Source organism: Parambassis ranga, chromosome 16, assembly GCF_900634625.1.
Source record: "Parambassis ranga chromosome 16, fParRan2.1, whole genome shotgun sequence".
Classification (NCBI taxonomy): Eukaryota; Metazoa; Chordata; class Actinopteri; family Ambassidae; genus Parambassis; species Parambassis ranga.
Window position 1 is genome coordinate 665,732 of NC_041036.1, and position 12,108 is coordinate 677,839.

Here is a 12,108-nt window from a genome sequence, read left to right on the forward strand (position 1 = left end):
GCCCCCCGTGGTGACTGCAGGACCCCTTTGGTTTCATGTTCCTGCTTAAATAACATTCAGTCTGTGTTACTGGTCGTGTCGTCCAGGTGACCATCAGGACCTATGGTAAGATCAGACCTCCGGTGACATCAGCAGGAGGACGCCTCATGCAGCCCGCCCCCCTCATCCAGCCAATAAATATTAAGACGGAGCCGCAGAGGCCTTTTATCCAGAAAAACCTCGCCATTTCCAGATCTCCTCGCTCCCCGACCAAGAGACTGGCCGGCCGCAAAATGCACAGCACCAGGTGAGGGAGATGTTTGTCCTGTAGGAGGCGCCGGAGGAGTGCTCCTGCTGACCCGTGTGATGGTTCTGTAGGTCGTGTGATGGCGACAGTGTGCTGTGTTTGGAGTGTGGGACCGACGCCTCGGACTTCTCCGCTCACTACCCGACCCACGTTCGCTGCCTGCTGTGCCCCTACAACAGCTGCTGCTCCAGAGCCTACGCTGCCCACATGATCCAGTGAGTAATCCGAGTGCTGCAGGAGTATTCAGATTACTGAAGTACTCAGAGTACCTGGCGGATTATTAACCTTGTGTAGTGTTTTATTGACCCGTGCCGTCAGACTGCAGGTCATCAACAATGGTTGTGTTTTGCAGTCACCACGTGCCGCGCTCCAAAGACAAAGTCCTCCCTCTGCACAGGCTGCCTCCTCCATGGTGAGAGTCACTGTCATGTATTGATTACTCATTGATCTGATCGGGTCACCCTGTGTCTGCTGCTGACGCTGTGCGGCTCCTCCTTCAGTCCGTTCCTGCTGCAGTGCTCCGACTGTGACTTCAGGCCTCAGACGGGTGATCAAATGGCCAAGCACCTGCTGATGAACCCGGATCACTACAGCGCCACCTGCTGCTCCCGGAGTAAGTCTGAAAACAAAACTATAAAGTACTACTGTGTATTCATGGCAGCAGAAGTTTACTTTATTTCATTCTTTATCTAAGTTTGTATTCATTAGATTTATTTGTTTTCATGAACTGATCTTCTGGACAGTTTCCTAACATCCGTCACGTCGCTCTGTTGATGGATTCTCCTCCTGATCTAAATATTTTTGGGGGTCAGTCTGGAACGGTTTCCCTCCTCCGCCTCCTCCTCCTCCCCCTCTTCTTCCTCCGCCTCCTCGCTCCTTCCTCCTCCTCCCTCCTCCTCCTCCCTCCTCCTCCTCCTCATCCTCCTTCTCCTGCCTCCCCTCTTCCTCCCCCCCCCTCTTCCTCCTCCTCCTCCTCCTCCTCCCTCCTCCTCCTTCTCCTGCCTCCCCTCTTCCTCCCCCCCTCTTCCTCCTCCTCCCCCCCCCCTCTTCCTCCTCTTCCTCCTCCTCCTCCTCCTCCTCCTCCTCGCTCTGACGGAGTCCAGCTGTGTAAAGTAAACAGAACAGAGAGAGGAAGCAAACACCGAGGGAACAGTGTGTTTACCCATCAGCAGAGTCCCTGTTTAAAGTCATCAGCCGGCGTCTTAAAGCAGCATTTTTCTTTCATTTATGAGAAAAAAACATCCAGGAATGAATTTAGCCTGACACAGTGAGGTCCTCGTCCTCCAGGTCTCAGAATAAGACCTACAGCATCGTGTCCAACATGCCGTCTTTACCCGGGTTGGAACAGTTGAACCCTCACAGCATGTTTGTTCTGACCTGAAGTGTTTTTATTCTTATTTATCCTTAGTTTAAATGTTTATTCAGATACTTTTTATTTTGTTTTTGTAGTCGGGTCCTTCTTGGATCCGGCTCTGCAGTCTCTAAGTTTGATGAGCAGCTGTGGTTTTAAAGTCTTCTGTTGAAATAATGAACCTCTGCCTTCTTTTCTTTTCAGCATATGTTGAACGCGACATCCAGTTCTACCGCAGTGAGGAACCTTCTTCATCAGAAGAAAAGGAACCAGACCAGAACAAGGACTCGCCTGACCCGTCCTGGAGGTTGGCGGATTCTTGGATACCGCCATCAGAGAGCAACGCCGTCCCCATCCTCCCCTTCGCACAGATCAGCGGACCTCACCACAGCCTGTCCAAGAACAGCGACGCCATCGACTTCTTCAACCTGCTCTTCCCAGCTCAGCTTATCGAGCTGATCGCCACCGAGACCAATGCCCACGCCAAGACCTGCCGGTTCCTGGGCTCTGACATCCAGGACTGGGTCCCTGTCACTGCCCATGAGATCAAAGGGTTCATCGGCCTGGTTATTCTGATGGGGATTCAGAACCTGCCAGACCAGTCGCACTATTGGTCCTGGAGTCACTATGACAACAGCTACACCTTCTACCGGGCCATGAGCTTCAAGCGCTTCAAGCAGATTGCTGCTAATATCCGCATGGGCAGCTTCGCCACAGAGGACTATCGGAGCAGCAACAACTCCCAAGACTCTCTGCACATCTTCAGGCCCATGCTCAACATCCTGGGCAGAGCCATGTGGGACACCTACAGGCCCAACTGCTGCCTGACCATTGACCGGGCCCTGCTGCCCAGTCTGGAGGAGGAGAGCAGCACCAAGGGGAACCCGAAGACTCAGCCTCAGGTGTGGCTGCTCTGTGACTCAAAATCTGGCTATTGCCACCGCTTGTTCATCCAGGTGGGAGAGAAGGAGAGCCGAGAGCTGGGCTTCACTGTAGTCCCAGAGCTGGTGAAAGATCTGGAGGACAAACACCACCAGCTCTACCTGGCAAATTCGCTTACATCTGTCCCACTCATGCAGAAACTCCTGGACCAGGGCATCTATGCCTCCAGCTCTTTCCCCCCACCTAATCTCATCCTGCCCAGGGAGCTCTGGGTAGAGGGCCAGTTGGAGAAACCTGGTGACTTCTTGCAGAGGCAGTTTGGTCCTCTATTAGCCACTCGCTGGAGGGACACCAAGGAAATGGGCTGCTTGTCGACCAATGCAGCTCCAGGTGAACCAGATACTGTCTGGAGGAGGTCTCAGACCAAAGTGGGTGAGTTGGACCCTATCAACCGGCCCATGGCCTTCCGCCTCCTGCAAGAAAACATGCGAGGGGTCGACATCTGTAAGCAGCTGCTGGCCTGCAACCCACTGGGAGGGATCCCCCAAGACCGACACTGGCGCAGCCTCTTCTGGTTCTTGGTGAACCTGAGCATCGTCAACGCCTTCATAGTGTTGAGGGAGAGCCGCAGAGAGAACCCCCCCGCCTGGGTGCAAGACGGTCTTTTTACTCAGGTCAACTTCCGCAAGCGCCTCGGCAACCAGCTCGCCAAGTGTGCCCAGAAGTACTTTGAGACCATGGAGATCGCCAGCTCCCGCGGGACGAGGGGGGAGGTGGCAGGCGAGCAGGTTAAACAGAGACACCGGATGGCAAAGATCAGCGCCCTCTGCAAGAGGTGCAAAAACTGCAACCGGAAGAACATCCGCCACGAGAGCGTGTACGGCTGCATCATCTGTAAGGCCAATCTGTGCAAACAGCCGAGCTGCTTCTGGGAGTACCACGGACTGTCACCCCTGAACAAAGGTCCGCATTTCACTCAGTGAAACGTACTTTATTGCTGATTAATTTTATGCAAATTAAGGTGTTTGATGTTTTTAACAGGATCAAGCAAAGTTGGATTTCTCAAGGACAGAATGAGGTAATCCTTCCTCTGTCTTCAGGATTCAGAGAAGTGCGGATTATTGTCGTGGTTCATGTTGTTGACATTGTCTGTCTTTGCTGCAGCGGAGCCATCGAGGTGGACGAGGACGTGGATGAGACCATGGCTCCGGTGGAGGACACGGACTTCTCTGACGATCTGGCTGACATGGACGAAACTGAAGCCACTAAAGAAGACCTGATCAAAGATGAGAAACAGTCACCGTCTCCTTCACCACCAACAGCAAACGACCAGCCAGCGGCCATCTTGCCGGTTTCTAAAGAGCGTGAGGACTTCCTGACAGCTCGTCAGCTGAGGATCACCCTGTTCGCTCTCTGTGATGGAATACATCAGGCTTCAAGGGTCTTTTCAACAGAGACGCAGCTCATCCGGACCTGGCTGAAGGAAGCCAGGAAGCGCTTCAGGCTAGCAGACCAGCGGGTCCATGCTGATGGTGAGGGCCGCCTGGTAGCCTGGGTGATGTCGATGCGTGAGCAGCAGCTGCCAATCACAGAGAGTAGCTTCTTCCACAAAGCCTCCACGCTCAAGAAGAAGGGAGAATTCGGTGACTCTTTCCGGATCTCCTACGACTGGGCGGTGGGCTTCCTGCTGCGGCACCGTCTGGGTGTGCGAAGCTTCGGCAGGGCCGCATCATTGGCTCGTGCCCTGCCTCCTTCCCTGGAGGCCAAGGTCAGGACCTTCAGGGACTTCACCCAGAAGGTCATCAAGACCCACAAGCTGACAGACAGCAGTGTGGCTGCGATGGACGAGCTGTGTCTCTACGTGGATTTGAGATTAGCTCAGGACAAGTCTAGGAGCTCACAAGCCCTCCAGCTCACTGGGTCTTTACCTCTGGTCACAGTTTACCTGACGGCGCTGGCTGATGGCACCATGCTGCAAACTCTGGTGCTGGTGAACCAGTTGCTGGCCAACAAAGACCTGCCGGAGTTTGTCCTCCTGCAGGCCAATCCAGAGGGGGTGTCTGTTGAGGAAGCCTTGGATCTCTGGACTACAAAAATCTGGCTGAAGCATGTGTCCTCTGTGGCTCAGCCCAGTAAATCCATGCTGGTGTTAGACCGGCACCGGGAGCACATCGGAGATCAGTTCCTCACTTCCATTAGTGGGCCGAGCACGCTGCCGGCGGTGATCCCTGCAGGCTGCTCTTTCTGCCTGCAGCCCCTGGAGGTCTGCGTGAAGCCGGTTCTGCAGCGCTTCCTGCTGTCACGCTGGTCAAAGTTCACGGCCGGAAACCCGAAAGAGCTGGAAGAGAGTTCACCCCAGCAGCTCCAAGCTAACGTGGCCCAGGTGCTGGTGGACTGGGTGGTTGAGGCCCTGACTCAGCTGCATGAACTGCAACAGCTTTGGAAGAAGTCATTTGACTTGACGGGCCTGCTGCCGGGACCCAAAAACAAAAAGGAGGAAGACGAGGACCAGAAACCAGAGGAGGCTCAGTCTGACCTCCTCAAGACCCTGACAGAGACCCTGCTGGGTGCTGAGGCTTCAGAGGAGTATCCACAAGATCTGCTGGAACTAGAGGATGAAGAGGACGTAGAGGAGGGACAACAAGGAGACAAAGAACTAGAGACACTAGAGCTGGAACAAGAGTGCAAACTAGATGAAGGACAGGACAGGAGAGAGGACAGGAAAGAGACAGGAAAGGAGACAGAGGACAGACAGGAAATGGAGAAGGAAGGAAAGGAAAAAAATGAGGAAGGAAGGTCAGAGGAGACAGAAAGGGAAGGAAATGAGACAGAAGACAGACAGGAAATGGAGAAGGAAGGAAAGGAAACGAATGAGGAAGGAAGGCCAGAGGAGACGGAAAAGGAAGGAAGGGAGACAGAGGAGAGAGCCAGGAAGGACACTAAGGAAAAACAGGAGGAAGGTAAGACGATAGAGGAGGACAGTGAGGAGGAGGGGAAAGAGACTGAGAAAGACAGGAAGGACGTCAGCAAGGAGAGACGTGAGACCAGGATCGTGATCGGAGAGGAAGTCGGGGATGAGTGGCAGATAACCGTGAAGAGCCGCGCTGAGGGCGTGGAGGCTGACGGCGAGGACGGCAGGATGGACGACAGCTGAACCACGTGGAGGACGTGAAGGCCCGAGTCACCCTGGGAAGATGTCTGAGGAGACAGCTGTCCATTTGATCTGATGGACACCAGAGGACATTTCTGTTCAGCAGGAACAAACTGTAAAGACGTGTGTCTGTCAGCTGATTGATCAGCAGCTGGTTTAATGAAAGACTAACAGAGTTCAAAGGTCTCCAGACCAGCTAGTCAGAATCCTCGTCCAGGAGCCAGCCCCCTCTATGTGAAAGGAGACCCAGGTTCAGGCCTGACTGTCTCTGTGTGTGTGAGGGTGTCTCTCGTATTGATTATTTCTTTGATCCATCACTAAATCATGAAAAACTACTTGTAACCTGTCGTATGAGTCAAACCGTGGCGCCGGCCCTGGGAGCTGATTGGCTGGTCTGGTTCTGGACCCACAGAGGTGCTGATGAAGATGATGAATGTTGAAGATGATGTCTGGTGTGGAAACTTTAATTGTTGTCTGAAATAAAAACCAGCCTCAGAACAGCAGTGCTAGAATGTAACTAAGTATTTGTACTCCTTCTCTGTACTTAAAGCTCTCAGAGCAGACTTCAGACTCCTCCATCACCTGCTGCAGCTGCTCCTCTACATTTCTCCAGTGTTTGTTGTTACTCGGTACATTTCATGAACAGGAGCCACCAGGGGGCGTATCTCAAAGATCTGTTGAGTTCAGAGGGCCCAGAAAGGATCGGTGGATCCAGCAGAGCATTCAGAGGGGGCCTCAGAGAGAGGAGCTGCTGGCAGGGAGGTGCTGTAGAGACCTGTAGAGGCAGAAGCACCACCAGGAGCTACACCTGCACTAACATGACTCCACCTGAGAGACAGCTCACTGTGGGAGTACTGTTACTCTGAGTACTTTCAGTACATTTAAAAGTACTTAAGACCTTTACTGAAGTAGGACTGTTGATGCAGAACTTCTACGTGCAGAGATCCAGGTTCCTCCGACTCTGCAGAACACAAACAGGAAGACCGCCCCCCACACACACACACACAAAACAACCACAACACTACACAACAGCCAGACACACAGCAGGACCTCAGACTAGAAGCAGTGGTTTTGTGGTCTTTGTTGTGTGTCTGTGGCTGTTGTTTAGTGTTGTGGTTGTTTTGTGTGTCTGTGGTTGTGTCTCTGGTTGTTTTGTGTGTCTGTGGTTGTGTGTCTGGTTGTTTTGTGTGTCTGTGGTTGTTTTGTGTGTCTGTGGTTGTGTGTCTGGTTGTTTTGTGTGTCTGTGGTTGTGTGTCTCTGGTTGTTTTGTGTGTCTCTGGTTGCTTTGTGTGTTTGTGGTTCTCAGACTTGGTGCAGAGGAGCTGTGTAGAGTCCCTCTTGTCGGGCCCTCTGGCAGTGCGAGGGTTAAGCTGCAGGTTGTTCAGTAGCTGTCCCACCGCCCTCTCTGATTGGTCATTATGTCGACATACCAGCAGTGAAGCTCCTCCCCCCAGTTTGGCCACAGCCTGACAGAGTCCAGACCTGCAGGATCACTTGGGACCGGCAGCTCAGACATGGGTAAGTTCTTTCTGCTTAATCTGCATCACACCTGCAGCTGGACTCTGCTGGACTCTTGGTTCTGGTGTTTTCCTGTCTGAGCTCAGAGGGAGAGAAAGGAGCAGTCTGTGAATCCATCAAATGTTTGTGTGTGAGTACTTTTGCAGCAGGCTAAGTTAGTTCATTTGAAGGCAGAGCAGGTCTGTGCTCTGAACTCTCCACAAAAGACACACAAACGTATAAACTCTGCTCTAATAGTGATTAATCAGAAGACTGATCGATCAATCGTTCATCAAATATTGATTTCATGTGTGCGCCGGGACGTTCTGTCTGTTTCCATGTAACATCAATGAAGATTTATTCATGATCAGCAAGATAGCCTGTTTCTTTAAGACAGAGAGAGAGAGAGAGTGTCTGTCTGTGTGTGTGTGTGTGTGTGTCTGTCTGTGTGTGTGTGTGGTGTGTCTTTGTGTGTGTGTGTGTGTGTGTGTGTGTGTGTGTGTGTGTGTGTGTGTGTGTGTGTGTGTTATATAAAGCTGTTTGTTGAGCTGACAAACTTTCACACAAATCCTCATCAGGTTGCTCAAACCGACAGATTTGATCTCTGGGCCTCTGTTGCTGTTGTGTCTGTGAAGTCCAGACCTGGTGCAGGATTTGTTCTGGTTCTGCTCTGAAATCCACCGTTCAGGATTTTACTACTCAAAAGACAAAACTCAGAGAGCAGCAGTGTTACAGCAGAGGTCCTCATGCGGAGCCCTGTGGGACACCACCTGCACGATAAATCACTCAGGGTCTGTCCTCCAACATGGAGGTGGAGAGCTGACGTGAGAACAGACACATCGTTACACACACACACACACACACACACACACACACACACACACACACACACTCCGCCTCCAGCTGCAGAGCTTCATGTAAAACAAACATCTTAAATCATTTTTAACACTTCGGCCTGATTCCAGCACTGATGAAGAGTCCGGTCCTGGACCTCCAGGCAGCTTCATCAGTGCTGTTTGTGGTGGTAACACGGATTAGATTAGATTAGATTATGTCAGTGTCAGTTTTATTTATATATATCGCCCACCAAAGTGCTTAAACATCAAAATACATAAAATAAACTCAAACTAATAAAATAAAAGACAAAGTGCAGTAAAATACAATAAAACAAAGATACAGTCATGAAGCATAAAATCCTCCGGAGCTGCCGACACTCAGGCAAAGGCCAAGGTGAACAAGTGAGGCGACCGCACGGCTAGAGGCAGACTGGGAAGGCCCGGTCACCTCCACTTTTTAAAAGAGATCGGTGGACCTGCAGAGCCCCGTGGTTAGCAGACCTAAGAGCTCTGGAGGGCCGATGCACTACCAGGAGGTCTGATAAATAATCCGGGGCCAGCCCATGCAAGCACTTAACAACGAATAAAAGAATCTTAAAATCCATTCTGTGCTTCATCGGTAGCCAGTGCAGTGAGGAAAGCACTGGCGTGATGTGCTCGCACTTTTTTCGTCTCGGTGAGAAGGCGAGCCGCTGTGTTTTGGACCAGCTGCAGGCGGTGAAGCTCTGACCGTCCAATCTCTAAGCCAGAGGTTATAAAAGCGTGGATGAAAGGTTTGGCTTTACCTTAGCAATAAGCCTTAGCTGAAAGAAACTGGACTTGACCACTGAGCTCACCTGCTGATCTGATTTAAAAGCACCATCTACAGTCACCCCGAGATTCCTAGCTAATCTAATCTAAACTCTAATCTAGATTAGATTAGATTAAGAACATTTATTTGTCCCACAATGGGGAAATTGCATCATTGTAACAGTGCAGATACAACGAAAATCCAGCTGTCCTGATCAGGCTGTGAGAGTAAGACGGTGGCGTGAGGGCCGAGCGGTGCTGACACGCCTCACTCTGTGTGTCGGTTATATTGTGTTTGTTATCTCAGCTATAAAATCTCGAGTGAACGCCTCACTGACAGGAAACACAACCCTCGGTGACCTTTGACCTGTTGTTGTTGTTGTTGTGTCACAGCCAGCTGTTCAGGATGTGGCCCGGGATACCGCAGCCCGCTGGACGCCATGAAGGGTGAGACACCCTGCTGATTTCCACACTGTGTGTGTGTCTGTGTGTGTGTCTGTGTGTGTGTTAACCTCTGAACCTGCATGTTTGACTTCTTCTCCTTCATCTGGCTGAAGGTCCTCGGGAGGAGATCGTCTACCTGCCCTGCATCTACCGCAACACCGGCACCCTGAAACCCGACTACTTGGCCACCGTCGATGTTGACCCCAAATCCTCCACCTACTGCCAGGTAGACCGAACCAGAACCAGCAGCTCAGAGCAGGACCAGCAGATTTTCACATCTTTGTTCTTCCCTCCGTTTCTCATCTTCTTCTTCTTCACACAAGGTTTCTGTCTCGAACCTGCAGGATGAGTCTGAACTTCTGTAAAAACGTCTTCATGTTCTGCTGCTTTATTTTGTGAGAAAGAATAAAAAAGTACACACGGCGTGACCTTTGACCTCTGATCAGGTGATCCACCGGCTGCCGATGCCGAACCTTCGTGATGAGCTGCATCACTCCGGCTGGAACGCCTGCAGCAGCTGCTTCGGAGACGCTTCCAAGAAAAGAAACCGGCTGATCCTGCCGTCGCTGATTTCATCCAGAATCTACGTGGTCGACGTCGGGACGGATCCCAGAGCGCCAAAAATCCACAAGGTACCGCCGCCGTTCAGCAGCGCTGCGTTCTTACTCTGCTCAGGCGCTCTGTGTGAAGGCTGAGTTGTGGTTCTGCCGGTGCAGATGGTGGAACCCGTTGATCTGTACATGAAGTGCGGCCTGGCGAACCCTCACACCAGCCACTGCCTGGGCAGCGGGCAGATCATGATCAGCTGCATGGGAGACCCCTCCGGGAATGGCAAAGGTCAGAGTTCATACACATTTGCAGTGACCTCTGGTGGACGGTGTCAGAGCTACACCTGCCCCTGTCCTAACAGGTGGTTTCGTTCTGCTGGACGGTGAGACGTTCGAGATCATTGGGAACTGGGAGCGCCCTGATGAGGCCGCCCCTTTCGGTTATGACTTCTGGTACCAGCCGCGGAACAATGTGATGATCAGCACCGAGTGGGGGGCTCCCAGAGCTCTGATCGACGGCTTCAATCCTGCTCATGTCAAAGAGGGTGAGTCAGGAACCGGCTGCCCCCATTCTGCTCCTGGGTTTCTGTCGGTGCTGGTGGGTGCCAGGATCTGGTTCCATTTCACAAACCCTGACCCTTCCTGTGCCTCAGGTCGCTACGGCAGCTGCCTCCATGTTTGGGACTGGACCAGCCACAGGAAGCTGCAGACTCTGGATCTGGGTGGAGAGGGCGCTATTCCTCTGGAGGTCCGATTCCTTCATGAGCCAAGTGCCACCGAGGGCTTCGTAGGATGCGCTCTGGGAGGAACCGTCTTCAGATTCTACAAAACGCCGGTCAGTGCCGCCATGTTGGAGTCTGCCAAGGGGTTAATCCTGGTAGATGAGTTGGACTTTATACTGTTCTCTAAAGGGTCAATCTTCAAGGCTAATTAGCTAATGTTAGCGTGCTACCGCTATGATGGTTAATATTGACGCTGTTAGCATGCAGATGTTAGCATTTAGCTCCTCCGTCTGTGTCCAGAAAGGTGACTGGGCGGCTGAGAAGGTCATCAGTGTCCCCAGCAAGAAGGTGGAGGGGTGGATGCTGCCGGAGATGCCAGGTGACTGTCTGTCCTCTGACCCGTCCTCTGACCCGTCACCTCAGTGCTTACTTGTCTCTCTGTCCTTTCACCTGTCTCTCTGTGCAGGTCTGATCACAGACATCCTGATCTCATTGGACGACCGCTTTCTCTACTTCAGTAACTGGCTGCATGGTGACATCAGACAGTATGACATCACAGACAGAAGAAGCCCACGATTGGTCGGCCAGGTCTGATGCTTAGACACCTGTCCTGTTTGTGACCCCTCAGAGTAAGAGTGAGACAGCTCACCTGTCTGTCTGTTCCAGGTGTTCCTCGGAGGAAGTATCCTCAGTGACGGGCCGGTCAAAGTCCTGAAGGACCCGGAGAACCAGCAGCAGCCCAACCCCCGCATCATCCAGGTACCAGAGACAGGAAGCAACCGTCTCTCACCTGTCCCACCCACATCTGTCTCTCCTTCACCTGTCTGTCCTGTCTGTCTCTCAGGGGAAGCGCATCCATGGCGGTCCTCAGATGCTGCAGCTCAGCTTGGACGGTCGCAGACTTTATGTGACAACGTCTCTGTACAGCGGCTGGGACAAACAGTTTTACCCAGACATGATCAGGTACTGATCAATGATCAATTGATCATTGTGTCCAAAATAACAAATATGGAGACACTAGTGCTGTGACCAGTGTCTGTCCGCTTTGGTCTGTAAGCGTCTCTCTGCCTGTTTGTGTTCAGAGAGGGGTCGGTGATGATGCAGATCAACGTGGACTCTGTGAATGGCGGTCTGTCCCTGAATGAGGACTTCCTGGTGGATTTTGGTAAAGAGCCCGACGGCCCGGCTCTGGCTCATGAGCTGAGGTATCCAGGAGGAGACTGCACCTCCGACATCTGGCTGTGAAAACCTCAGCGGCTGCTGAAGGTCCTGCTGCTGGCTCCACCACAGATTAACACATGTAATCCGACTAAATCCACGATCCATATTTCTGTATAGACTCTGATGTATTTTCTACAGATCACGATGTCAATCAGCTGCTTCAACATCCTGCACAGTTCAACCTCACGTCTTATATTTTTGTATCAGCACCTGTTTATTTCAGATTCATTAAATAAGAACATGTTTAAAAAGTGAATAAACGATGTAAACAAAAGTGTTTATCTATAATTTATTTATACATTTCTCATCATAAATGAGCAAACACGCCTTTTAGCCTTGTTGCAGACTAAACTCTAGAAAAAAGAGACTCCTCCCGTACAG

At 51.7% G+C, this 12,108-nt stretch overlaps 1 protein-coding gene across 2 annotated transcripts; it reads left to right on the forward strand.

Annotated features, from left to right (window-relative positions):
- The first annotated feature begins 6,895 nt into the window (after positions 1-6,895).
- On the forward strand, positions 6,896-12,001 carry selenbp1 (selenium binding protein 1). 2 transcript variants are annotated; one of them, XM_028425074.1, is made up of 12 exons: positions 6,896-7,188; positions 9,186-9,239; positions 9,350-9,462; positions 9,683-9,868; positions 9,953-10,073; positions 10,147-10,329; positions 10,438-10,619; positions 10,807-10,885; positions 10,973-11,094; positions 11,173-11,265; positions 11,351-11,469; positions 11,589-12,001. In XM_028425074.1, the coding sequence occupies exons 1-12, from the start codon at positions 7,185-7,187 to the stop codon at positions 11,749-11,751; spliced, it is 1,419 nt and encodes a 472-aa protein (XP_028280875.1). In that variant the 5' UTR covers positions 6,896-7,184; the 3' UTR covers positions 11,752-12,001. The 2 variants fall into 2 exon arrangements, with proteins under 2 accessions (XP_028280875.1, XP_028280874.1); XM_028425073.1 differs by having other exon boundaries at positions 7,186-7,318.
- Positions 12,002-12,108: the final 107 nt, after the last annotated feature.